Source organism: Mirounga angustirostris, unplaced genomic scaffold (genome assembly GCF_029215605.1).
Source record: "Mirounga angustirostris isolate CCGP_5_RB_7025 unplaced genomic scaffold, mMirAng1.0.hap1 SCAF_1, whole genome shotgun sequence".
In the NCBI taxonomy this organism is placed as follows: Eukaryota; Metazoa; Chordata; class Mammalia; order Carnivora; family Phocidae; genus Mirounga; species Mirounga angustirostris.
Window position 1 is genome coordinate 105831267 of NW_026991709.1, and position 27366 is coordinate 105858632.

Consider the following 27366-nt stretch of genomic DNA (forward strand, 5'->3'; position numbering starts at 1 on the left):
GCCCCTCAGGAAGTTGCAGAGTGAAGCTGCTCCTCTAGGATAGGCTTCCATGGGGGGTAGTAGCCTTGGGCCCCTGGCACCCCCAGCCCTGCATCTGGCCTGTCACCAGCCCCACCTTAGCTTCCACAGGGAGGGAAAATTAAGCCAGAAGAAATGGATGTCACTACACAATTGAGGGCCACTCATGTCAGACACCATGGGGATGTATGTGTTTTCACTTAGTCTCATTTAAACGGCGTTCTAAGGGCTAGAAGAAGGAAATGTTTTAACATGTAGAAAATTCTAGGGAACTTTGAAAACTTTGTTTTAGATAATATTAACCAGGAGCTTATGCTTCAGAGATCAGTCTGCCCCTTACACTAGATACTTTATCATGATAGGGATGTGAAAACTATTTTCTGTGATCTAGCAAAGCCTCCCCCCCCCCCCCGCCCCGGTCATTTTCTTACCAACAGCTAGCTGAGGTAGTGTGCATCCCAGACGCTCAGCAATTGGGGAAAGGTCTTTTAGTTTGTTTTGCTGTTTTCGGCCTTCTTCACTTACAATTCTTTCCTTCAGCCACTGGTAGCACTAGGGAGAAGAAGATCATTTAAATGTCAATGGCTGGTAAGGGTTTGAGGCAAAGATTGTTAAATCGGTAAAATAGGAGGCCCTCATGGTGAATTCCTGAATCTTCTTCCCTAAACTTTGTTTTGTGGTGACCAGATGCCTGTGCTTTTAGGCAAAGAGATGTTCCCCATGGTCTCACTCCTTGTTTATTGGTTCAAGACAGATTGATTTTGACTAATAGTCACCATTCAAATCCATCAACATGCATGGAAGTTACTAAAATCCTGACATACAATTATATATAGTCTGCTAAGTGGAGGAAATGATGTTTCTTATTGCAATAGCCCAACTTTAGAATGTAGCAAAAAAAAAAAAAATACTGACATTTCAGCAAGGTCTGTTAGGTTTCCTTTCTGTTGGACAGCACTGGTACTGCTGGGTGAAGGCTGGGTGCCAAGCTTTCTGTTCAAAGAAAGCCATTATCTTAACATTCTTTTGTAATTATCTTTCTCCCTCTTGCTAGTCTCCTATTTTTTTTTTTTTTTTTAAGATTGTATTTATTTGAGAGAGAGGGAGCACACACGAGCTGGGTGAGGGGCAGGGGGAGAAGCAGACTCCTCGCTGAGCAGGGAGCCCAATGTGGGGCTCGATCCCAGGACCCTGGGATCATGACCTGAGCCAAAGGCAGCCACTTAACCAACTGAGCCACCCAGGTGTCCTGCCAGTCTCCTATTCTTACAGCAGGGTTTTCTTTTTCTTGTTAAGATTTTAATAGAGAGAGAACAAGCACAAGTAGGCAGAGCGGCAGGCAGAGGGAGAGGGAGAAGCAGGCTCCCTGGGAGCCCGCTGCGGGGCTCGATCCCAGGGCTCTGGGATCATGACCTGAGCCGAAGGCAGACGCTTAACACACTGAGCCACCCAGGTGCCCCACAGCAGGGCTTTCTTGTGAGCTCTCTCAGCTCCTTCCTCAAAGCAGACAAGCATAACTAAAAGGTACCCAAGTACATTTTAAAAATTTTGAAGTTGATAAAGACTATCCCAAAAGTGTATTATCTTTTGTATAGTGATTGAAACTTTAAAAGGTAAGGAAACTCAGAACAGGAAACTCTCTGTAAAACCTCTGAGAAGAGACTGACTCTCATTGGTAGCCTATAAAGTGAGCTAACTTCCTAAATAGAAGGAGACAAATCTTTTAGAACTTCTCAATGCCTTGCTTCCCCAAAGGTTCTGCTCTTATTAAGAAATGAGGGACAATAGGATGTTCTCTACAAAACACTAAGCAGCAACATCCAAAAGTAACAAATATTTGTAAGAATGTGTTTTAGTGAAAATAATAGAAAACATCCTCCTGTGTGGCAATGTGGACTTTATCCGCTGTGTTTGCGAAATAGTTGTCACCGCAGACCTTTACCTTCCCAAAGGCAGCCAATCATCACAGACACTCCACCCACATCATTTCAATAAGGCTGCTTGCTTTTGTTTTTTAAGTACTTTTTTCTTCATTCTAAGACAGTATTTCCAAAGAAAAAGGGTAACCACATTACGTTTTATTATGATTTTTGAAATGATTTTGCAGATGTGAAAAAGAGAAAGGGCAAGCTGCCCCAGTTCTGTTTGCTTTCTAGATCTCAAAGGCGTATGGTCTGGCTCCTCACTTGAGAGTTTGCTTAGGGAGATGGCCAAGAGTCTTCCCAGCTTCAGCTCTGGGAAACCTCAGCTTCTTCCAGGACGAACGGTAGCCTGGAGCACCTTTCCAGAGACGACAGCTGGTGCTAGGGGTAATGAGTTGGGCCTTGAGACAATGAACACTGCCATCAGGGCCCTGGAGCCTTCCCTGACCAGACCTGTGTGCTGGGTAGAGAGTGTGCTGGGTCAGAGCGCCCCTGAACTTAACTTCCCCTGTCCTAGTGGAGAAACATTAAAACGTTACCAGCCCTCACTTTAGTTTCATAACACCTTTCAGGGGACCGGTAGCCCTGAGCGTTCTTCAAAGGAAAAAATAAAAGGGTTGAAAACCAATCGCTGAATGATTGCTTTTCATTGTAACTAGGAGCGTTCTTGAAGTTTCAATATATACCACACACATAAGGAATGGTTGTTGTTGTTGTTTTTTTTTTTTTAAAGATTTTATTTATTTGACAGAGAGAGATACACAGCGAGAGAGAGAACACAAGCAGGGGGAGTGGGAGAGGGAGAAGCAGGCTTCCCGCAGAGCAGGGAGCCTGATGCGGGGCTTGATCCCAGGACCCTGGGATCATGACCTGAGCTGAAGGCAGACGCTTAACGACTGAGCCACCCAGGCGCCACCAGGAATGGTTGTTTTATCAATCACTTACAGAACTCCATTTTTGAAACCTTATCATGTGGAGTGCATTTGTACGCTTAGGGTCGAGTTACAAGTTTGTGTGTATGTGTGTGTGCATGTCCACACACGCGCACATACAACATACTGAGAGACAGACTTGTAAAAGTAACAAACATCAGACATTCATTTATTGAGTCACTCTCTCCCTACACTCAACACTATAAATCTTGTTGCTTTAATCATTGGAAAACATAAGCAGGCTAAGGTTTATAAAAAGTAGACACATAGTATTTATACTGCTTTTCCTCATACCAAAGGGAACAAAAGTGTTTTTGGAAATAAATAGCTTTAACTGCTTTGCAAGTGGGAAATGTTAGCATAGAGAGGAGATGAGGCTTAATTAAAATATAAATATGGAAGCGAACCAGTGTTTTTTGTAAGAAGATTGGTGGTGAGTGTGGTTGGGTGCGACAATACACCCAGCTTGTTGGCTGGGCAGTCCTCCACGAGTCAAAGCTGATTTTTTCCCTTCCAACCCTGTTATCCTGCTCACCCCATTGCTGCAGTGACTTGCTCACGTGTTGATCTTTCTTTCTAACTAAATGGAGGAGGGCAGGGACAGGCTTCTTGTTCATCTCAACATCTCCGGTCCTGACACAGTGCTTGCCACAGAGCAGGGCCTCCGCCAGTATGACCGTGAGGGAGGAATCTGAGCAACCAGGGCTCCACAGGGTAAAAAATAGATCTCTTCAATGTTTCCGATGAGCACAGACACCCCCTCCTTATTCCAGTACAACTTTGCGGACAGTCCAGTGTGACTCTGTAGTGCTTGTGGATTCCACACTGTTTCATAATTCACCCCTTCCCATATCTAATAAGTCCCCAAGTTACCCCTTGAAGGTGGGGACTGTCGCCTTCTTCCCTGTATCCTAAGCACTCAACACAGAGCCCAGCACTGACTAGATACTCCGTAAGTATTTGCCAAAGAAAACATGAGCTTTTCTGCACAGTTTAGGGGGCTATTGGTTTTATACAGAAGTCACAAAATTCTCTCATTTTTCCTAAAGCCTATTGATTTGCCATCTCCCAGTGCTGTGACCACTGAACAGGTAATGCTGGGGGTGGGAGCAGTCTGCGGGACTGGCCCTGAAGCCTCCAGTTGGCTGGTTGCTAATAATGGATTGAAACTCAGGCAGCATCTATAAAGCCATGGACAGAGTAAGTCACGTTTCATCTCTGGACTTTGTCTTGGAATAATTTAGCATCCAAGATCACTGACTCTTATAATTTAAACTTCAAAATCTTTGGCTCAAAAGAGCAGCACAGTCTTTTGATATTGAGGTTGAAATCTCTAGGTAAACTGCTGAAGCTAAAAAATTTCCTTCTGAAACTACACCGTGATGTGCAATACTTTTAGTTGCTTAAAGTGAACACCTAGAGTACTCGAACTGCCACTCTTCCCCCACCTTGATTCACCTAAGTTTGCATCGTCCTGTTTTCATTTGACAGAGGGGGTACATATTTTTATGATTTTTCTATAAGGCATTTTGCTAGCAACAAGAAAGAGCTGCCCGTAAATTTTATTGCACTTTTCATTTCTATTTAAAATGTCTATTTAAAAGCCACACACCTGGTCCGTTGATCAGACTTTGTTGATCTTCCGTTATGGCTCATTTCACCCATTCAACAAACATTTACTGAGTACCTGTCATGTGCCAGGCTCTGTGATGAGCTACCTGAGTTTCAGTGTCTGTCCTAGAGACATTCACAAATCACCGTCTGGTAGCTTGAGGATTGTTTTGTAGTTGGGGTGCCTCCCTCAGAAGCCGTGTTTGTACTGCCTCCTTATGGAAAATGCCTCTCCTGATGGTGCATGACAGGAGTGGTCATAGCACTTTACTGTTTGGGTCACTGTCATTGGTCTTACAAGTTGGCACATGACCCAAGTTTGGCCAGTCTTCCCTGGACGGAAGTCATAAGGAAAGCTAGCTCTCTACTCTCTCACATTACATGTCTGTAAGGATGTAAACCTGCAAAGCAGTTTTCCCACTCCTGACCTCATGGAGAGGACCCGTTTGCAGTAGAAGACAACATCCACATTCAGAGAGAAATAGAGGAGATGGAGAGTCCTAACAATGTACAAGTCTATGGTTGGAGTCAACCCTGAGACCATCTCCATTCCATCCTTCCCAGCAAGTATTTATATGTTCCCCTTCTTTGATTAAATTAGTTGAATTAAATTCTTTTGCTTGCAACAGGAGAATTCTAAGACTCTGTAAGAAGTGTTAATGGAATAATAGAGGAAGATGCAAATAATTCAGTTTTATAAAGTGAGGACAGGCTTCATAGAGGTGAAGATAGCCAAGCTTTGTCTTTAGTAATGAGGGCTTCCATCACAAGATGAAAAGAAGGGCATTTCTGGGAGGCAAAGGAGAGTACAGGGCTTTTGGATGAACAATACAGTGATGTAACATGGGGAAAGACAAGAACGGAAAAGTGGGCACAACTTAGATCCCAAGGGTATTTCCTTGAATGCTTTTCTGTGGGTTTTGGGTTTTGTCCTATAAGCAATGACTGGGAAGTGAGTAACAGACTTTAAGCAGGGTTATGATATGGTCAGATTAGTCTCTCAGAAAGATAATTGGTTGCAGTGATGGGTAGTTGACAAAAGGGGGAAAAAAATTAGGGAATGCAGACAGGAGGTTACTGCAGCAAAGCAGGGAAGAAATGATGATGGTCTGAACTGAACAAGGGCTGTGCAGGGATGGGCCATGGTCAGGAAGTGGCCTGGAGGAGTGGGGGCCCCACTAGACAAGAGTGAGGGAGGAGAGGGGGCAGTCTGACATAACCCTTGGCTTCTGACTGGGATGGCCAGATGGAGGGTGGAGGCACGGTTAACCATGAAGGAAGGGTAAGTTCTGGGGGGTGATGACAGATTCCACTAGGCATGACTAATGCCCACGGGAGATGTCTAACAGCCACGTGAGGAAGTGGTAGTGTACAGCTGAGCAGTGAAGACGAGGTGGTGACAAAAGATTTTAGAAGTCACTGTTAGAGCAGCGGACCAGATGCAGCCTTCCAGAAAACCCCCAGGTTGTGTTACTTTCTAAAAGACCCCCACCAGATAGGTATTTTTCACACTGCGTTCTCTTTCAAATACAAGTTCAGTACTTACAACAGCATGAAATGTCAGTGTCTGTTTTATTGGTATAACTTAGACTAGCTAATGTGAAACACCAGCCATTTATTCTGTTTGGGGTAGGGGTAGGTAAAAGCTGCTAACTTATTTATCTTCTTGCCTAGCATTCAATCTTTAATTTTTTGTTTGTTTGTTCCAGTTACTCTATTCAAGTTTCCCCTTTTTTTTAAAGCAATTTTATTTTTCATTTTAAGTTGACTCCATGCCCAGTATGGGGTTCGAACTCACGACTTTGAGACCAAGAGCTGCATCCTCTACTAACTGAGCCAGCCAGGTGCCCCATAAGTGGCATTTCCAAGTGCACATATATTAGTATGGAAAACACTGGGGGCTAATGATTTAGGAAGGCTTGAGAGTCTATGGAGCTCTAAAGAAGCTGCTTTGTGATCAGAAAGAGGCCTTTAACCTGTTGAGAGCCCTTCATGTTTATTGTTAAGGATGTTTCAATAGATGTTGACTTTATCAAAGTCAACAATAGAAATATTTTTGAGTTGCTTTTGGACTTAGCCACCTTCAAGTATTTTGTATCTCCTTATTTTATTATTATTTTTTTACTTTCTCTTTTTGTTAATGCATTTGTGAAATTTTTTTTTTTAGCTGTTTGTAAGCTTTTTCCAAATAATGATGGAGGTCAGCCAATCTTACACTCCAAATACAGTACGGCTACTTCTTCCTCCATTAGAAACCTGGGTTTGCAGGGAGACAAAAATGTCTTTGGGGGAGATAAACAGAGCCAGGAAACCTGAGTTCTAGTATAAACTCTCTCTATTATGAGTTTATGCTCTTGGATTATTATTTGACCTCTTTGTGCTCAGTTTCTACATCTGGAAAGGTTTACCCTCTTATAAGGATAGTCACTACTCAGCACATGTGGAAGTACTTTGAGTTTTTAAAAACATCTCTGACGGGGGCGCCTGGGTGGCTCAGTCAGTTAAGTGTCTGCCTTCAGCTCAGGTCATGATCCCGGGGGTCCTAGGATCGAGTCCCACATCAGGCTCCCTCCTCAGCAGGGAGTCTGCTTCTGCCTCTTCTGTGTGCTTGTGCTTGTGTGCGCATGCATGCTCTCTCACCCTCTCTCAAATAAATAGTCTTAAAAAAAAAGTCTCTGAAAGAATGTAAGGCAACATGCTTAGCTACACCTGATTAAGAGTCATCTGTATCCATTTATCTTTGTGTGGATTAAAGGAGATGAATAAAAATGCTTAGCCCAATGCTTGGCACGGAGTAGATGCTCAGTAAAATCGCAATTTTCAGTGCTTCCCTTTCTTCTTTGCTCTTTTTGCCTTTCGCCGTTCATACCTTCTTCCCTAAGATGCTTTTAGTTTTTCCTTGCTAACTTATTTAAACTGGGTTCAGAACAATGCACAATTTTCAGAAGCAAGACCACAATTAATATTCTAAGATAATTATATTTTGTGATAATGCCAAGCTAGAAATAGGCATGTCACCATGCTTTAGGAGATATTTATATTATTTTAGACAACAAACTAATAGGTCAACTGTAACAAGCAGAAAGAGTGGGAGACCTAGAGCCTTGAGACGGTTCTGATTAGCGAAGCATGCAGTCGTCCCAGCAAGTTGATTACAGGGTTGGTGGTTTGGGCCTAACTTGGGCTGTCCTTCAGCTAACTTTGTGCTTATGGAAGCAAGAGGTTGTGTCAGACTTCTACTTCTTAGGGGCCTCTGCCATGTCTGAATTTTAAAAATGCCAATATTCTCTCTCCCTTGACATTACCATTTATGATTCTAATGTTATTACACATTGTCTCAAGTTTTTAAAAACAGGTTGTTAATGAGGGCTGTCTGGAGTACTCTCAAATAAATTAATCATCAAGATGTTCTGAATGGAAGTTATTTTATGTCAGTGATGTCAAATATCTTTATGCTTCAGAGAAGAATTTAAACTGTAAGACTACGTGGCCAGTTGATCTCTGCGAAAAACACCAGCCTTGAGCCTGGGTGACAGGCTTGCCTGGCTATGTATCTTGCTTCCCGAACCCTCCCTCTTACCCCACACCCCCACACAGTAAACAACATCAATCCACCTCGAGCCCCACTCAGCTACAGTTGGTTTACCCCAATTGTTTTGTCAAGAAAAGTAAAAATAGATCCTCTCATAAAGGAAAGGGATTTTACATTTCATCAATTTCCAGGGAGGGATGAAATGCCTTCTTTAACATAAGAATAAATAACGGTAGGGATTTGAGCCCTATAAACCTAACCAGGGCACTGGGCATTTCCCCCCAGGCCCCAGAGGAGGAGAATTTTCTGTGCGGACAGACATGGCTGCTGACTGATGCCGGCCCGGAGCAGAGGTCTCCTGGGGGCTTGAGGGAGCCTGCCTGAGGACACTGGCCAAGCCGCGCACTGCCTGAGCCAGGAAGCACAGGCTGCTGTGGAGCTGTCCTGTTCAGTCTTCTTCCGTCCCTCTCTCCCATCCCCAGACGCTTTTCTAGAAGTGGGGGAAAATACCTTCAGTGAAGCCCTAGAACTCTCAGGCACTCCATTTCCATATTTTCCTGAGATGATTCCACAGGCAAGTGGAGACCATGTCATTGCTCCAACTCCTACAGAAGAAAAAAACTGAGTAAGTTGCTTGTGCAAAGGGAGATTAAAAGTGTGGGAGTGTTTAAAATAGGACTTGGTTAGTTACAGGAAAACGGCTAGTCAGATAAGTAAGTTAATACCAGCAGATGTCTTTTCATTAATATTTATTTATTTAATATAAAAAACAATTTATTTATTTGAGAGAGAGAGAGAGAAAAGAGAGATCACGAGTGGTGGGGAGGGGCAGAAGGAGAAGCAGGCTCCCCGCTGAGCAGGGACCCTGCTCCATCCCAGGACCCTGGGATCATGACCCGAGCTGAAGACAGACGCTTAACCGACTGAGCCACCCAGGCGCCCCTAAAATTGAGTTATTTATAGGTTGTGCTTCATTTTTATGAATCAATTGAACATGTACTGTCAGTTATACGGAGCGGGCCTTGTTTTCAAGCCAAACAAGCCTAAAAATGTGGCTCACTCTTAATTTGCTGATGTCCAAAATGGATGTTTCTTTTTATACTCAGAGACAAACACTGACTTGCACAGGCGAACGCTCCAGTGTTCCACTCGTCCCCTGAGTGCCTATTTAGAGCTTGGTTCATAGCGGCACCGTGCCTACCGCAGAGGAAACATATAGCCAGTGCCAGCAATTATGAGGGTTACTGCTGTTGGCTTTTGTAATCTTTTTTCTCCTTACTCAGCATTTTCCTGCTCTATTTCTTAGGAACCTCTATTTTTTAGGAAGAAAGTTATCTCTGGACACTGTTGTGATACATGAGGCTGAAAATGTGGCTTATTCATGTTTTTTGTATGTCCAAAATTCTTATGTATATGTTATATACATAAGAATGTATATATACACACACATATACATACACACACATATATGTGTGTGTGTGTATATATATATACACATATACATACATACATTTCTTTCCTTTCTTTGAAATTATTACATCTACCTACACAGACATGTAGTGCTAGGCCTGTCAGGCAGTCTTTTTTTTTTCTAAAAATCATGCTTCATTATCTCCCTCAGACAGACTGTCGCATAACACCACCCCATCCCTCCCACCCCACCCCCCACTCCAGCAACCCTCAGTTTGTTTCCTGCAATTAAGAATTCCTCATATCAGTGAGATCATATGATACATGTCTTTCTCTGTTTGACTTATTTCACTCAACATAATACCTTTCAGTTCCATCCACGTTGTTGCAAATGGCAAGATCTCATTCCTTTTGATGGCTGCATAATATTCCATTGTGTATGTATGTATGTATGTATGTATGTGTATATATATACACATACATACACACACACCACATCTTCTTTATCCATTCATCTGTCGATGGACATCTTGGCTCTTTCCACAGTTTGGCTATTATGGACATTGCTGCTATAAACATTGGGGTGCACGTACCCTTTCGGATCCCTACTTTTGTATCTTTGGGATAAATACCCAGTAGTGCAATTGCTGGGTCATAGGGTAGCTCTATTTTCAACTTTTTGAGGAACCTCCATACTGTTTTCCAGAGTGGCTGCACCAGCTTGCATTCCCACCAACAGTGTAGGAGGCTCCCCTTTCTCCGCATCCCCGAGTCAGGCAGTCTTAAACTCCCCATGTCTAGCTTAGTTCCAGGCACAGAGTAGAAGATATAGATGTATAGATCCATAATTGTCTTTGGAAAGACAGTTATAATCTACTCAAAGACGCATGCTTGGTTAGAGAAGCACCCTACAGAAAAAAATGAGTTTACTCATCGTTTCTACCCTTCTTTCTACACGCATTTTCGAACACCTCCTGAGTACAGCTTGTACACCAGTCACAATTTACAACTGCTTGGATTTCATCAGTAATACCCTACAGACTACCCTGTAGGCACATTTGATTATTCTGTAGTCAGAAATGGATAGTTCTCACAATCTCTCTGTTAGTTAGGAACATTAAGGAAAGCATTTTGGTAACACTTGTTTCTGGATCACTGATACTCCTATTGTTAAAAGTAATCAGTAAATTTGATTGTGAAGATTACCTATTTTATGGTAGAGCTCTGGTAGCTGAACCTCCACTTTCTCTCTCTGAAAAAGATGGTACTCAGCTTGTTCACAGACCGGTGGGATCATATTGAACTGCCTTGCTACAGAATAGGCTTCCTAGGAAGAAATAAGATTGTAACTGAATTTATACTCATGAGAAATAAGGCTGCTCTATGATTCATGTGCATGAGAAAACTTCGTTTCAATGAAATCAGTACAAACCAAGAAACATGTAGGATGGCAAATAATAAGCAAAGTTGTGACCATCAATCTCACTAAGAGAAATATCAAACACAGGAAATCCTTATTATTCTTTGGGAGGGTCTGGATTGAGTAAAGTCCAGGGCAAATTAGTCAACATGAGAACCATAATAGCCCATGACAAATCCATAATTTTTATTCCTAAAGAAATAAAACTCAGACTAACATATACAAATGATGTGTCATTAGTGTGTTATAAACAGTATAGTTATTTAATACAGTTTTTAAAAAAGGAAGCCAGACTATTTTGTTCATGTATCTCATTAGCTGGGAAATTCATTGTATCCTCTTGTCACCGAAGAACATGCAAGAATATGATTCCTGCTAGAGACCTGCACCTTCCCTGTTGTATTCTGAGCTGATGAGATCCAGCCCCCGTATCTATCTCTGGAATGACAGAATTGATCATAGCATTCTAGTGTCATGGTGATTATTAGGAAAATTTGCAAAAGGTCTTATAATTTACACATAGTATCTGAAAAACAATAATAAAGTATTTAACGGCCATTTGAGAACAGAAATGAAATTACCATGATCTCCATAGCACTCCACCGCGAGGTCCCCCAATACATCGCCATTCCTTGGTTTATCACATGTGTCATGGCTCGAACAATTTCTATAGAAGGCCAAACAGTATTTAATTAGTTTCTCTACTTTTCAGAGTTATGTGATCTTTTTTTTTCCCTGCCCAAAGCTTAGAAGTTTAATGCAATTATTTGTCTTATTAATATAATTACTTTGACATTGGTGACTACATAATAGTCTAACATGAAATATTGATAGTTTGGAGGCTGCTGGTACTTTTGGGTAAACTGACTTTCCATTTTCAGTTTGCAGCACTACTACTAAATGATACTAAAGACATAATGACAACTTTAAGTTCTTCCTTTACTTTTATTACTTCATGGTTGCTGCCCTGTAAAAGAACATATGATTAACCTTTCTCAAAGCCTGGGTACCTTACTAAAGTGAGAAGTAAGAGGAAGCATTGATTTTGACTTTGTAGAACGTAAGGTCACTGATGATAGAAGGCCTCTCTTTGTGTGTTGAATTTGCAGAGCTGGGCCTCACACAGGGTGTCTGTGTAATAGAGATGACTCAACAACAATATGTTTAGCAGAAAGATAAACATATTAAATGCTGCACAAACAGCTGAGCCACAGTGGCTCCCAGCCCACAATGGCACACCCTGTCCTTGACCACTTCGAACTAAACTTTATTCTGAGACATCCATGTAATGCACTTCATCAGGGGCTGCTTTATGGCCCCATGGAGTTTGCTCATCAGCTTCTTTCAGCTTGACATCACATTGCCTAAACAGGAGAATGAATCCTTTCCACGGAGAGCTGGAGTTGAGCTAATCCTCTTGGCACCAGCTAGATGTGATACAAAACCAGAGAGCATGGAGAGCCTCAAGTTCAGTGGCGTGAAAAGTCAAAGGCATGGCTGGATTTCTTCCACAAATCAGGTCAAATACCCAAGATGCCGGGTCGTTTGACATTTTCAAGGGGTTGCAGGCCTCAGACTTCTCTGTGTCCTACTAATACCTGTAGGGTACATGTCCTTCAGAAAAATCAAATCCTTGTCTCAAAGTTGAGTTGAGGTGGATGTATTCTTATTTCTCACGAGCAAGCACTATCTAAATTGGTAGGTGACAGGATATAGAGTGAGACAGCCAGGGTTAGGGACTTGGCTTCCTTGCTTACTTGGCTTTTAAATTGCCCTTGGTTTCTTTGTTTGGAAGATAGGAACGCTTTTCCTCACCATTATCTACTCAACAGAGGTAGAATTTGGCTTTTAAGAAAAATATTTTTCTTTCTTGGAGAAAGACTCCCAAATATCAGGCTATTCCTCCGCAACTAAAACTACAAGTTCCTTTTCCCTTAATAAAGCGAATGAGATACAGAAAAGTTCTATGAAACATTTTCCTTTTATCATACAACTGGAAATGAGTGCCTATGGAAGTAGAACATTTCTGGAAGTAGAGAGCCATTATTTAAACCTCTTCCCAGAAGCACTCGCTCTGTTTGGACCCCTCCATGGTCACACCAGCCCCCTTCCCTTCACACCGTGTTTCATTCAGAGCTAAGGAGTCCATTCCATCAGCAGTATTTATTAAGTGTCTGCTGCGCTAGATGCTGGGGTTATTGTGGTCAATCAAACATGCTGGTAACCGCTGGTGAGGTTAACAGAGAATAAATGGAACCCGAGCCCCCCGACCCCCTGCCCTGTCTCTATTCTGCAATCAGTAAGATGAGCACTGGACAGTTGAGTGGCTGGTCGGCACTGAGGCTTTGACAAGAGCAGTTAAGATGAAATGGCGGTTGTGGCTCTTTCTGTACCTTCATTCACTTATTCAACACTCACATACTAAAAACCTAGTATTTGCCAGGGACTATGCCAGTTGCTGGGTTCATCTGTGAGCAAAACAAATACGGAGCTTCTGGGCTCAGGGAGTTGAAAGGGGGAGATGAGGATGTACACAAGGAAGTAATTACAAAATGTGAAGTGTTGTGAAGAAAACAAACAGGGTCTGAGATAAGGAATGAGGTCAAGGAAGATCTCCCTGAGGAGTAATGTTTAGGCATCAAGAATAAAGGAGCCAGCCGTGTGAAGAACAAGGAAAGAGCATTCATTCTAGGCAGATGGAACAGCATGTACAGGACAGGGCTTAGTGAGTTCTGGCAATCAGAAGGCAGCCCATTGTGGCAGGAGATGAGTGAGGAAGGAGGATGGGGGTAGAAGGTACAGTTGGCAGAGGGCAAACCATGTTGTTTGTATGTTATTCAAAGTTTAGTGGGAAGGCAACAAGAGGATGTAGTTTACATTTTATAACACTCTTTCTGACTCAGCCGTAGGGAATCAGTTGGGAGGGGGAGGGCTGGAGGGAGCAGGAAGAACTTTAGGAAGGAATCGTAGTATTCCAGGCAGGAGATGAGAGTGGTGGTAGTAAAGACAGACAGATACGGATGGATTCAAAATGTATTTTGGTAGAATCCACCAGGCTTGAGGATGGACTGAATGTAGCAAGTGAGGAAAAGGAAGGAATCAAGACAATCTCCCAGATATCTGGCCATTTACAGGGTTGAGGAAACTGAGGGAGCAACAGGTTTGGGGAGAAAAATCAAGGGTTCCTCTTTGAATGTGCGACGAATGGAGATGCCTGCAAGATACTAAGGGGGAGATGTTGAGTAGAAAGCAGTGGACGAATGTCATGGTCAGCAACCCAGGCTGGAGATGACATATTTATCACCGATCAGTCTATTAGTTGTCTTGAAATTCACAGCAGCAGATGAGACTATGTAAGGGGAGTCTGCCGAGGACACAGAAAAGGTTCTACAAGCCAGCCCAGGAGTCAGAGAGAGCACATGGCAAGGTTCTGGTTTATCCGTGGCCAGAGGAGCAGGAAGGAAGCCAGGTCATGGGATGTTGCAGAATCAAGAGCAGAGAGTGCTTGGAGAAGGAGCGGTGCCCACAGAGTGGAACACTCTGAGCATTCAGATCAGAGGGTACAACGCAGTGTCCGCTGGCTTTGGCACATGCCAGGGAGGTCCTTGCAGGCCATGAAGAGAGCCGTTTCAGTGTCAGTGGTGCCATGGGACGACAGCCGGGTGCGAGCAGATGGGAGAAGGGGGTGGCCGTGGGGGGGACGGGCTTTAGACACAACCTGAGTAGACTCTTCCCAAGTTTGGAAGTGAATGGAGCAGACAAATGGCGCAGTAGCTGAAGGGGTACTTAGGGCCAAAGGAGAGTTTTATTTTAAAGATGGGAGACATAAAAATAAGCCTGTATGCCATTGGGAGTGATTTAAAAAGAGGGAGTTGGTGATGATCTTGGCTGGAGGCTGGGGCCGGAGGGAGAGGGAGACTCGATCAAGTGAGATGGAGGGTGGGCGGGTACCTGTGAGGTGCAGAGGACTGCATCCAGATGGCAGAACACCGAAAGGTGTGTTGAACTCATCGTGGGAGGACATGGGAGCTCCCGTGTGATGATTCTATTCTTTTTAAAAAAATTTTTTTATTAACATATAATGTGTTATTTGTTTCAGAGGTACAGATCTGTGATTCATCAGTCTTACACAATTCACAACGCTCACCATAGCACATACCCTCCCCGATGTCTATCACCCAGCCACCCCATCCCTCCCACCCCCCACCACTCCAGCAACCCTCAGTTTGTTTCCTGAGATTAAGAGTCTCTTATGGTTTGTCTGCCTCTCTGGTTTCGTCTTGTTTAATAAGCTATCAATCAAGTGAAGAAGAGGTGGGTGTGGTGAGAACGAATGGTTCTGAGTATGGATGAGAGTATGCGAGACCCTCCAATGCCCAAATACTTTAGTTGGTGGTAATTTCTTGCTCCCTGATTGGTTGTGCTTCTGGCTCTGCAGAGAAGGGTTTGGTGGAATGAAGAAAAAAACCCGAGTAGTTCTTATCCTTGGAGGAGGCTGAAGCACTGAATGCAGGGAAAAATGGTGGGAGAAGCAAGGGGCTGCTGTTGGAGATACATGTTGCCACAGATTAAAAATTAGGCTTAATGGATGTTAAATTTGTTGGGTTTTTTTTTACATCAAAGAAAAATCCCCCAAGTTGTTTAGCTCTGTAGCAGGAAGTGAAATGGGCTTTTACACAATTCTACTATTTAAGGACACAAGAGGGCAGCATTGTTGAAAGAAAAAAATCAATGGAGTCTAGCTGGTTTTACTCCTGTCTCATGGAAATGCATTTAAAAAGTATTCTCTTATATATGAAAACAATGGATCGTGGATCACCACATCAAAAACCAATGATGTATTGTATGGTGACTAACATAACATAATAAAATTAAAAAAAAAAAAAAAAGCATCCTCATCAGAGCATCAGAGCATCGATTCCAGGTGGGAAAAGGATGTTAGGAAGATTATTATGCACATTGCATGCACCGGCCTTTGGGCAAAAGACATGCAGACAAACATGATTAAATCAGGTAACCCAGGACTGAATGTGACTCCCTCCGCTTTTCCAAGAAGCCTTAGGACCCGTAGTTCTCAACTGGGACTGCACATTAAAACACCTGGGAGCTTTAAAAACTACGCTATCTGACCTCCACTGAAATTCTATTATAGCAGAATCTCTAGGGCTGAGGCCCCATCATCTGTACTTTAAAAACTCATTCCAGACTTTTCTAGAGTGCAGCCAGGGTTTAGAACTACTGTGCTTGTCTATACCAATTGTCCCCAAGTATGGCCCCTGGGCCAGCAGCATCAGCAGCACCTGGAAACTTGTTAGAAATGTAAATTCTAGGGTCTTACTCTACACCTACTGAATTACAGATTGGTGGGGAGGGGTGTGGGCAGCCTTCCAAGAATTTCTGGTGTGTTTTGAGAACCACTGCTTTATACCATTCCCAAGTAAGCCATTTCAGGCTGTATAAACTTCCTCTTACATTTCCTCTTCTACTCTTTCATCTAAATGCTTCATGCTGTAATTTAACCTTTAATTATTTGTGTTAGTAGATATGCAAACAGTCACTATTGCATGCATGGGTACATGCACGCACACACACATATATACACACACTTTGGTATGAATTGAAATCACCTGAGGAATTTGATGAAAGCAGAGGTCCAGATCCTAGCCTACTCCAATGAGCCTAGGCCTTTGTGTTATTTTCATTGGCTCTAAAATCCCAAAGTTTGAGAAACACTATCTGAACTATTGAAAAACTTCGGTAAATCTTCCCTATGCACTCCTTTCCAGGTTGAAATAATCATTACTCTGTGACCCACAGGCCACAGGAAGCTCTCTCTCATTCTCTGTATCCTTAGCACACAGCCAGCCCTCCATAAATGCTTCAGGTCAATTTCGTTCCTGTTGAGTATGCCATTTCCTCATTTGTAAAGTGAGGGCGATATTGATCCTGTGGAATTCTTCAAAGCTTGACATGAGATGATGTGTGTAGATCAATTTGTGAATCTAAAATTGTAACACAAACTGAGTAATAAGCAAGCAGGATGTGGCCCTGGTTGTTTCTTCCCAAATAGGCTGTTTTTAACATTTTAGTTACAAAAAAGAAAAGTTGACATTCTTCTTTTAGTAATGTAGGTCATCTTTGTTTTCAAATGTGCATTTTATGCTAAAGGACTTCATAAAACATTATTTTGAGTGCAAAAAAATGTGTTGATAAACATGTTTTTTTTAATTGGCCCCCATACAAAGAAGATAGTTGCTAACAAACTGTTTTTCATGGGAAATGTTCCTTTGAGCTTTGAAAGTTGTAAGCAAATAGTTATACTGCATGAACAATAAACCATAAGAACTTCAGATAAAAATATGCAGAAATTAGTATTTTGATCAAAGAAAATGGGCTTAATCCGGCCATAGTGACACAGAATGATAAAAACAAAAGAAACCTTAGAGATAATCCAGTTTCCTGGAAATTCCTGTAACTGTGTTATCATACTTTTATAATATAAAAAAGAAGAAGAAAGAAAATTCCCTATCAAGCAAAGGTGCCACTTTAAAACATGAACATTTACAGCTTAATTCACAAATATTTTTAACCAAATGAAATTGTCATCTATAGAGTTCAGAAATGATTGACTATTGACAATGTCATTCACATGGTTCAACCTAACTGCCAGTGGATCCTTTCTTTTTTCAGAGGAGAGGACCATGGTGGAGGCTGAGGCACTGGTAAAATGTGGGGACTTGGTTTCCTCCAAGGAGTTACAGACACTAAGAAAAAATAGGTCTAAACCTGGACACAGTTTTCCCTCCAAACGAGCTGTTTGTTTATTTAACTTCCATCATTTATTTGCTTATTTAACTTCAGGAACTTGGGTTTATAATGGGGCCTCTTTGTGGCTTAGCAGTTTCTCCTTGCTTTATCCATCCTTTATCCTGGCGGTGGAGAATCCTCTCTCAGCACTCAGCGGAGTGTCTGGAGACTGAGAACTATCCTTTTTCATGGGAATGGAAACTCCTACCTATAAAAGGAGTACGTCACATTTAGCCTTAAGGCTTTGCTGAGCATCTGAGGAAAGCCTGACTTCCTTTGCGTCACAGAGCACACACCAGGATTCGGGAGACCTTGGTTTTTGTCCCATCACTATCACTTCTTTGGGAGCATCCCTCAACCTTGCTGGATCTCAGTTTCTTCAACATGAGTGAGCAGATTGATATTAATTGAGCATATAGGTAATCTTTCTAAAAACGGTTTTGGTGGATAATATTTTACCCCCCATTTCACGGGTGAAGAAGCTGAGGCTCGGCGTCACTTGGGCAAGTTCTCAGCAGATAGCCTATAAGGCCACCTCTGGCTTTGAAGTTCTAGAAGACTTTGTATATTGTGCACTGTGGGAGAAAATGGCTTGGGGACAGAAAAATAACAGGGCATTTACTTAGTCCCACTGTGCATTTGTGAACATGAAATGACTTGTGTGTGGTTATATCCATCCGTCTGCATTTAATACATGATGACTATAGTTGATGATGTATATGAATGACTTGGGAAATGTAAGCTATCTTTTTGCTTCCTTGAAGAAAGACTTCAAATTTGATGACTCTTTGAAAAAAAGAGCCCAAAAAAGGATTGTGTCTGCATCTGACCTGTTGAAGCTCAGAGAAAAAGTGGTCTTCACAAGATAGTTTACAAAGAATAAGCTTTCTGGATTAGGACATAGGCCAAAATGATCAGAACAGACTAGATTCAAGAGACTAGGAAGCAATACGTGGAATGAGCCAAGTCAGTAAAACCTTTCAAATGAAACCTTGTTCAAAACTCTGACCCCAGAATGGAGCTGTAGGTCTCCAAGGACAGTGCATTGTCTTCACCCTACAGCTCAACCTCTCTGCTTTGGTCCACAAACTCTGTGCTTTGCCATGCACTGTATATTCTGGACCCTAGTCACTTTGAACTGAGCCTCTGAGATTGCCCAGATGTGATTTCTGAACCTGATCCTGAAATGTGGAATACGTTTTTGAAAGGGAACACTTTCAGTTTCTCTTTGACCTGAAGTCCGAAGGCCCTAAACAAAAACAGTAGTAAGTACCCCTAAGTTCCAAAGTAAGTTATTGGACCACCTCTGTAGGACTGGGAAAAAGGTTTGGCCATCTTTAGCTTCACCCTCACCTTGAAAGAATAAATGGGTGGAGGTGGAGGTTGAGAGATAATTTAATTGGGTTTGAGTTCTGTGGCATTTCCCTACCTCCCTCTGTGATGCCTCCCTCCCCCTCTACCTTTCACCTCATCGCAAACTGAATAAAACTCCAGAACCAAAAAATCCCATTTGCAGAACGTGCAAATAAGAGCAGCTCCCCGAAGTAAGAGACTGAAATTCCTGTGACTTTTCCTGAACAGACAGACACTGCTGTTCTGGGGACTCTGCTCATTCCTTATCAGCTCCTCCCTACAGAGCGGGGAGGCTATGTGATGCTGTATACTTTTAATTTTATTTCTTCCACCACCAGACATATGCTCTTTAACCCTAGCAAAAGAGCAACTGTTCATTTTACACCTTGGTAAGAATGGCCAAGTGACTTGCTTAAGGCAATGACATAGCTTTCTTATCTTTCAGTAGAGCTCTCTCCTCATTATTTCCCTGTAACTGTCTTTTACCACCACCTCCAATCTTTCCACTATTGCCTGCTGATACTCTCCAAGAAATAATTATGTAGAATATAGATCATAAAATCACACCTCTTCCTTAAATAGAATCTAAATGTGGTCCCACTATTTCCTACTGAAACTAGGTGATTCCAAACTATCAGCTTGTAATATCTATATTTGGTTAATACTATATGGTAGTAAAGAGATGATCTCTGTCCTGATGAAAAAGGCAGCATCTATGATGAGTATAGAGTATAATGCTGTTCTTCTTTTGAAAGGTTTTTTAATTTTTTATTATTTTATTTTTTTAAAATTTTATTTACTGGGGGAGGGCAGGAGAGGGAGAGAGAATCTCAAGCAGACTCCTCACTGAGTGAAGAGCCCAATTCGGGGCCCAATCCGACAACCTGAGATCATGACCTCAGCCAAAATCAGGAGCTGGACGCCTAACTGACTGAGCCACCCAGGTGCCCCATGATTGTTCTTTTTTTTTTTTTTTTTTTTTTTTTAAGATTTTATTTATTTATTTGAGAGAGAGAATGAGACAGAGAGACATGAGAGGGGGAAGGGTCAGAGGGAGAAGCAGACTCCCTGCCGAGCAGGGAGCCCGACGCGGGACTCGATCCAGGGACTCCAGGATCATGACCTGAGCCGAAGGCAGTCGCCCAACCAACTGAGCCACCCAGGCGCCCCCCATGATTGTTCTTATGTATGTCAAATTCTGTAGGATTTGTGAACAGTGGAATGAATTCTGATTCACTTAAAAATATTAAAAATGAGAATAGATAAACCCATTGCCTTAAATTTTGTTTGGAGCAAGGCAACAAATAAACAGACTTAAATAAATCTAAGTAAACTGAAATTTCAGGGTTGTGCAAATTTTCTAGATACCTGACTTATTTATCTTCATCTGTGAAACTAAAAGTTACACCATCAGTGGATTATTGTAGGAAACTGGTCCTGTAAGGTAGCATCCTGGGGTTTCCTTTAACAATGTTACTAGTCAGCCTTAAAAAAGGAGTTTTTATAGTTTGAACATGGGTCTTCTCCCAATATGGGATATCTCTCTGATACCAATGAAGACATTTAAATTAGAAAAAAGATTTTCTTCCTTCTGCCAAAACTTTTAAAGTTTTGCTCTTGTCAATTAAGCCCCACCAATTTTATCATAGAACATGGCTGTCTTATTCTGTTCAGGTTGTTATAACAGAAATACCATAAACATATAACAAACATACCATAGGGGGCTTAAACAACATTCATTTCTCACAGTCTGAGACTGGGAAGGACAGGATCAAGGCTCTGGCAGATTCAGTGTCTGCTGAGATCTCACTTCCTGGTCTGTAGACAGACATCTTTTTGCTGTGCCCTCACAGGTGTGAGGGAGATTGCTAGGGTCTCTTTATCAGGGCACTAATCCCATTCATGAGGACTTCACCCTCATGACCTAATTACCTCCCAAAGGCCCTACCTCCTAACACCATCACACTAGGGATTTGGTTTCAACATATGACTTTTAGGGTGACACAACCTTAGTTTATAGCAAAGGCCAAGATAATTTTGGCTTAGAAAATTCTCAAAGCAAGTGTTACCAGCTTTTCATCACTGTCATAGATGACATACCTATGACATACCTGATTTTGAATAACTGTGTTTTTCCCCCAGTGAATATAGCAGGATGAATGATTTAAAAAATGTATGCAGAATAAGGAAATTAACCTGCCATGTAGATTTATTTGCTAGAACCAACTTATTCTAATTTTAAATAGTTAAGCGAAACCTTTCTTATATATCAGGAATAATTATGGTAGAAGGTAATTCTGGTGTATGACAGTAAAACCTAATCAGCAACACATAGAAAGATAAGACAGATGTTATAGAGACCCCTCATTTAACCATAATATATAAAAGATCTAAAGAATGACTATCTTTGTATTTGTAATCCTTTTGAGCTTTAGGTTGCAGTTTTTCTTACTGAGAAATGAGGATGTAAATAGCTTCTTGGTCTATCAGTTAGGTTTTTGTTTTTTTTTAATGAAGTTATTAAAAACTCAATGGAAAGTTCTTAAATTGTAAAAGAGATTTATCGGCTCTAGTCACTGGAAGTGTAGAGGTCATATATCGTCAGAATTGATTGTTCCAGCAAGTCACTGCGGACCAACTTTTTTCTAACTCTGCCCTCCCCATGCTGGCTTCCTCTGTGGCATTAAGGTGCATCTATGGCAATGTGCTTCCTTGTCCATGCTCACCAGGACCCTTTGGCCTCAGTGTTCTGACTCCCGAGACACTGATTAGGCTGCTTTAGTCACATGAACCAGTGATTCTAGGCAAGGGTAAAAAAGGGACTGATTGGTTTAACATGACCCAGAGCCCACATTGGAAGTGAGGACCAGCAAGGGGAGAGGAAGTGACTTTCCTATGGGTCACTTGGTGGTGTGGGGGCAGGGTCATGGCCCACATGAAAACCTGGGTATCTGAGAAGAGGGAGATGACTGCTCAGCAGACAACCCACGATTTCCACTGTGCTCAGACCGGGTCTGGTTGGGCACATCAACAGAGGGACAGGAAGAAAGCTAACTACTGAGTACTTACTGTGCACTGGGCTCTGTCCTGGGTGCGTTACCAGCATTACTGCATTTAAGTTCTCCTGCAGCCCTATGAGGCGGTATTACTACATTTCTATTTTATAGTTGAAGAAATTGAGAAAATGATGAAAAACTTGGTGAAGCCAGGTTTGCACTTTTTCTCCAGAGCCACTTTCACCCACTGATCCTCATACTCAAACAAAACAAAGTGAAATATCTCCTTCCCTTTGTCCTCCTCCATATTTATGTATTTCATGTCTGTCCTTTTGGTTTTGCTATTTGAAGTGCATAGAGGGTTAAGAACTGTATCAACCGAGGAAATAAGCCTTTAGGCATGTTGAAAGCAAATGTATTATCAAAACACTAAGGAATAGTTTTCCAAATGTTCATTGAGATACTAAAAAGTAAATGTAACTAAACTCTACCCATCCTACATGGCGCCTAAAATTTCTATATTTATTATTAGTGGAATAGTTATTTTTATACCAGGGAGCATCTGCCATTGCATTGCAGATATCTGACTCAAGCCTTGAATTTCTGATCTTTTCAATTGTGGAATGTCATCCTCACTGGCCAGACAGACAGATGTGGAATCCTGACATGTAGCTTCTTATTCTATTATCCTGTCTGGAGCTTTTTATTTATACAACTGCCTGTCTGTGTATCAGCTTCTTGGGACAGGCTTTTAACTTTATTTTTAAAGGAATTCTATCTTGTGGATATAAGACTAAAGCAAGCAACTTGGCAGGGGATTGATAAGAGTAAAAAAAATATTTATCCTAATGAGATTTTCTACTGGCAAATCCAGTTTTTTTTGCTGTAACAGGAAGCAATTTTTATTGCTTCTTTAAAAATGTAGAGCTGGCCTTATTTCCTGGTTCTGCCATGGGAGACAGCTGAAAGAAGATGCTATCTTAATCTTAGTGATATTAAACCTGCTATTCCAACAGCAGATGCAGCTCACTGGCAGCCCCACATCCATGTTGGCTCTGCAGAGCTTATCTATATTTGTCAGGTACCTGGTAACTAACCAAAGGCAACTAACTAAAAGGCAACTTTTAAACTTGATATGGTGGAGTGGAATGGTTTTCTCAGCTTTTCAACAGTGAACTACCTGGTAAAGAAGGAATACTAACTCTGTTCATGTTTGAAATGAGGCACCTGTGGCTCTGTATGTTAAAATATAAGGCAGGCCCAGTGGTGGCTGTGCCACTTTCACTACTAGAACCCTTTAGAAGGAGGCTAGTCTTTCCCCCTGGGTCTGCCCTGGGATGCTCCCATTCTTTTCCTTGTACCTATTTCACTGTCCCACATGTTGTCTGCTTGTATCTGGAGCCCTTAATCTCTTTCTTTGGGACTTTTCCTTCCCATTTTTCACCTTCTTCCCCATTCCCCACCCAAAGATGGCAGTTTCCCCTTATTTTCTTTATTAGAATCTTCTGCTAAGAAAGGATTTACCAAGGTTTTTCATGGAAAGACAATGCTTCTTAAACGTTTCTACCACATGAGCCACTAAAGTGGCTACAAAAGCAAATGTTATTTAGACAGATTTGGCTTTAGCATGAAAATTTATGCAAATGGCTGTCCCACACCTCAATAAAGCATTTGCTTTAAAGCAATAGTAACATTTTTCTTTATGCATCTTTGAGTAAAACTGACACAGAAGGAAAATGTTTCATGTTTACTCTGTGGCTTGTCCAGCTCTAATCACACCGACCCCCCCCCGCCCCCCCCCCCCCCCCCCCGCCAATATCCACCTTTTCCACACAGAGCACACTTCCTTGTGCTTCAGGGGAAAGGCATGCCTAGTTGTAAGGCAAAGAGCAGCAAGAATGGGGACAGTGACTGAAAAGGTGTAATGAATTGTCCCTCTCGGGGTCTGGTCTTTAATTAGACACAAAACCCTAGTTTGACCTAATCCTTTTTGCCGTGAACTTTTGTATATTTCCATGCCACATTTTGTGAGGCTCCCTGACATAAATATAAGGGCCTTTGTCTTCTGAAGTATTAAGAATAACCATTAACAGCAATTTAGCACTTTTAATACACCTGGCCTTGTTCTAAACACTATATATATATATATAAACTCACTTAATCACCAAAACAATCTCACAGAAAAGGTCTATGGTTGTTATTCTTATTTTGCACATGAGAAAACTGGGCCACAAGGAAGGTGAGTAAATTGCTCAAGGATACCCAGCTAGTAAGTGAAAGCAAGCACTCTGGTTCTAGTCTGCTCTTCAACACAGAGAACATTTCAGCATTTTAGAAATTGGCAGACTTGTGCTAGCCGAGTGGACCAGGAAGTCCTGATAGAGTATGACAGGTTACACTAAAGGGATGAGATGCTAACTGCAGAACTCTTTTGGGAGCCGACAGGAGCCATTTTGTTCCCCGGGATCACTCACTTCCTCTGGGGACCTGCCCATTGTATATGTGTGAACGCAGGGTGTTTCTCTGTGACACAGCAACATGGACCATTTCTCTTCCCTACTTGGCCTTCATTGCCTGGCAACTTTTACACATGAACCTCTTTCAATATAAGAAGCTGACAGGATAGAGAACGATGAAGAAAGAGACCATGAGTTCCCGGGGTTGTTCTTCACTCATGAACTACCATCTCCGACATAAGGCAGGAAAAGGTAAGTGCAAAATAGAGGAAGTATCAAGCTGTACACGTGAAAAAGGAGGGGTGGGTAATTCCAACTCAGGGGATCAAGATGTCTTCCTTGGGAACATTTCAGGCTAAGGAAACAATGAGCAGTGCTTCTTGAGGCTAAAAGCAGTGATTTCAAAAATGTTTTGCTTCCCAATCAGTTAAAAAAAAAAAAAAGTATATTGGTTAAAATAAGTACCTGTACCACAAAGCTAGTATGTTATAAAAAAAAATGTGTAATGGCATCCAGATCCTGGCTCAAAATGCTGCGCTCCATTAAAGGACCAGGGCTCCTTGGGAGAAATGGCTGATTACAGGGCTGGGGAAAGCACAGGTGAGCTTGGAACATCTTGTGCTGGGAAAGCAAAAAAGTCCTCCAAAAAAAGAGAAAAAAAAAAAAAGATGGAGACATGCCGTGAGAACACAGAAGACATGTCAAAGATAGTCAGAATGGACATGTTGGGGATAGTTGTGGTAACAAAATAAATAATGATAGTAATGATTTATAAATCATAAAATAAAATCAGAATCTATGAGATCATATTGATGTAAATAATTGAATAAATTAATTGAATAAAGAAATATAAGGGGAGGAGGGAAAGCTCTTCCTTACAGCAGAATGCCAACCAAAAACTGTAGTAGGTATGATAAATATAGAAAATCACCATTTGGCAAACACCATAGTACTTGTTTCAGGTGAGAATCATTGTGGAATACTAAAATTAAGTAGGCAAAAGTGTGATGAAAAACAGTTTCTAAATATTTTCCCTCAAACATACTCATTGGGTATATACCATATATACTTAATGCCATATAATACAGGACATACTAAAGGAAAAAAAGTAACTTTACAGAGGAGAAACCTAGTAGACATCACCTTAACCAAGTAACCAAAGTTAACATTATTAGTAACAGGAAAAATAAACATTATACACCCTTCCCCCCCACTAGGAAGCACCGAAGAGGACACAACATCATTTCTGTGGTATTCTTGACCCAAATGCCTAACATGAATTTAACCACTGGCAAATAATCTGAAGAGCATCAATTGAGGGACATTCTACAAAAGAACTGGCTAATACTTTAAAATGTCAAAATTATGAAAGACAAAGAAAGGCCAAGGAACTGATCCAGCTTAAAGGAGACCAAAGACACATGAAGATGAGCTGCAGTGTGTGATCTTAAAGTAGATATGGAGTAGAAGGGACTATCAGTGAGACAATCAGAGAAATACGAATACAATCTATAGATTATACATTATTGTGTCAATGTTAATTTCTAGATTTTAATAATAGTACAATGGTTATGTAAGATGTTAACACTTGAGGGAATATGGGTGAGGGTTTTATATGAATTTTTGTACTATTTTTACTACTTTTTAATTTTTTACAACTTTTACAAAAATTTTATCTATTTATTTGAGAGAGAGAGAGAGAGCATGAGTCGGGGGGGGGGGAGGGGGAGAGGGAGAGGGAGAAGACGACTCCCCCTGAGCAGGGAGCTCGGCTGGGGGCTGGATCCTAGGGTCCTGGGATCACTACCTGAACTGAAGGCAGATGCCTGACTGAGCCACCCAGGCTCCTCTATTTTTACTTCTTTTTATGTTTGAAATTGTATCAGTGGATAGTTTAAAATAGAAAAAATATATACAATAAATAGAAACTTGAAAAATCATAAAATATAAGAGCAGTGGAAATTATGTTTTCTTCTCATCCTGCCGTGGATCATATAGCACGCCCTGCCTTAGAGGACTCCACGGGAAGGAGTCCGGCTCGGCACAGCTTGTTTAGAAGTGGCGGATCGGTCTCTGGTGCTGGCATGTTTCTGGAGGGATGCAGTGAGAGATGGGTTGGCTTCTGATCCTGGACTCTGGGCTAGGAAAATGTGATTATTTCTAAACCCCAAGGACTGTGCCTGGACTTCGACAGCCACGAGATCATAGGTAATACTGACAACTCAATACCACTAGCATTTTTATCTCATTTGTGTGTGTATGTGTGCAGGTATTGACTGAATCCTCAGTTTTCTCAAAGTAACACATGTGCATCACTTAAAGAGCCAATGCCTAAAGGCTTATAACCAAAAGCAGCAGACCTTCAACTCTTTGCCTCTATACACCACAGAGGTAACCACTTCCAATATATGTTGCTTATTCTAGTATTACTCTCTACGTTTCTCAATAATATTTCTGCATTGCGCCCTTGATCCAGCCTTTTTAGACACTATCTGTTGACCTCCCTTGGAGGTCAGGGTTTTAGCTCCCGCTCATACAGCCTTCTATCTTCACCATCTTCCCAGTCTGTTCACAACTCAGTTTAGGGTTAAGTTCCTATTCCGTGTCTTCATATTAATGACTCCCTATTTAGTGACCACTGCGGAGCAAAATAGTTTACAGTGATCATCTTGCCTTCCTTCTATAACTTCTCCTTTCTTCTTCAGTTGACAGCTTCTTCATTAACAGTTTTATTTGGAGCTTTACTCAATCTTCCCATACGTTGTGCAACTGTCTCTTTCCACATGGTCAAGCTGGTGAGAAACTCAGTTCCGTTTATCTTTTTCCTGGCAGCGCCCCACCTGGAGGCTGCCATCCTCGGGCTGCAGCCCACACTGCGCACGCTCTGTGCCGCTGTCCAGCTGTTGGGC

At 41.8% G+C, this 27366-nt stretch overlaps 1 protein-coding gene and 1 long non-coding RNA gene across 3 annotated transcripts in view; one reads left to right on the plus strand and one right to left on the minus strand.

Annotated features, from left to right (window-relative positions):
* KCNAB1 (potassium voltage-gated channel subfamily A regulatory beta subunit 1) overlaps positions 1-27366 on the minus strand; it is a 378602-nt gene that overhangs the window by 11391 nt on the left and 339845 nt on the right. For both annotated transcript variants that reach the window (XM_064585977.1, XM_045903492.2), the window contains 4 exons: positions 11427-11512; positions 10632-10752; positions 8526-8620; positions 450-570 (listed from right to left, as the gene is read on the minus strand). In XM_064585977.1, the coding sequence (XP_064442047.1) occupies positions 450-570; positions 8526-8620; positions 10632-10752; positions 11427-11512 (423 nt within the window). The remainder of the gene's footprint in view (positions 1-449; positions 571-8525; positions 8621-10631; positions 10753-11426; positions 11513-27366) is intronic.
* Positions 22079-27095, plus strand: LOC135363828 (uncharacterized). The gene is made up of 2 exons (XR_010409972.1): positions 22079-24709; positions 25675-27095. It is a non-coding gene; the product is annotated as an uncharacterized LOC135363828 (long non-coding RNA).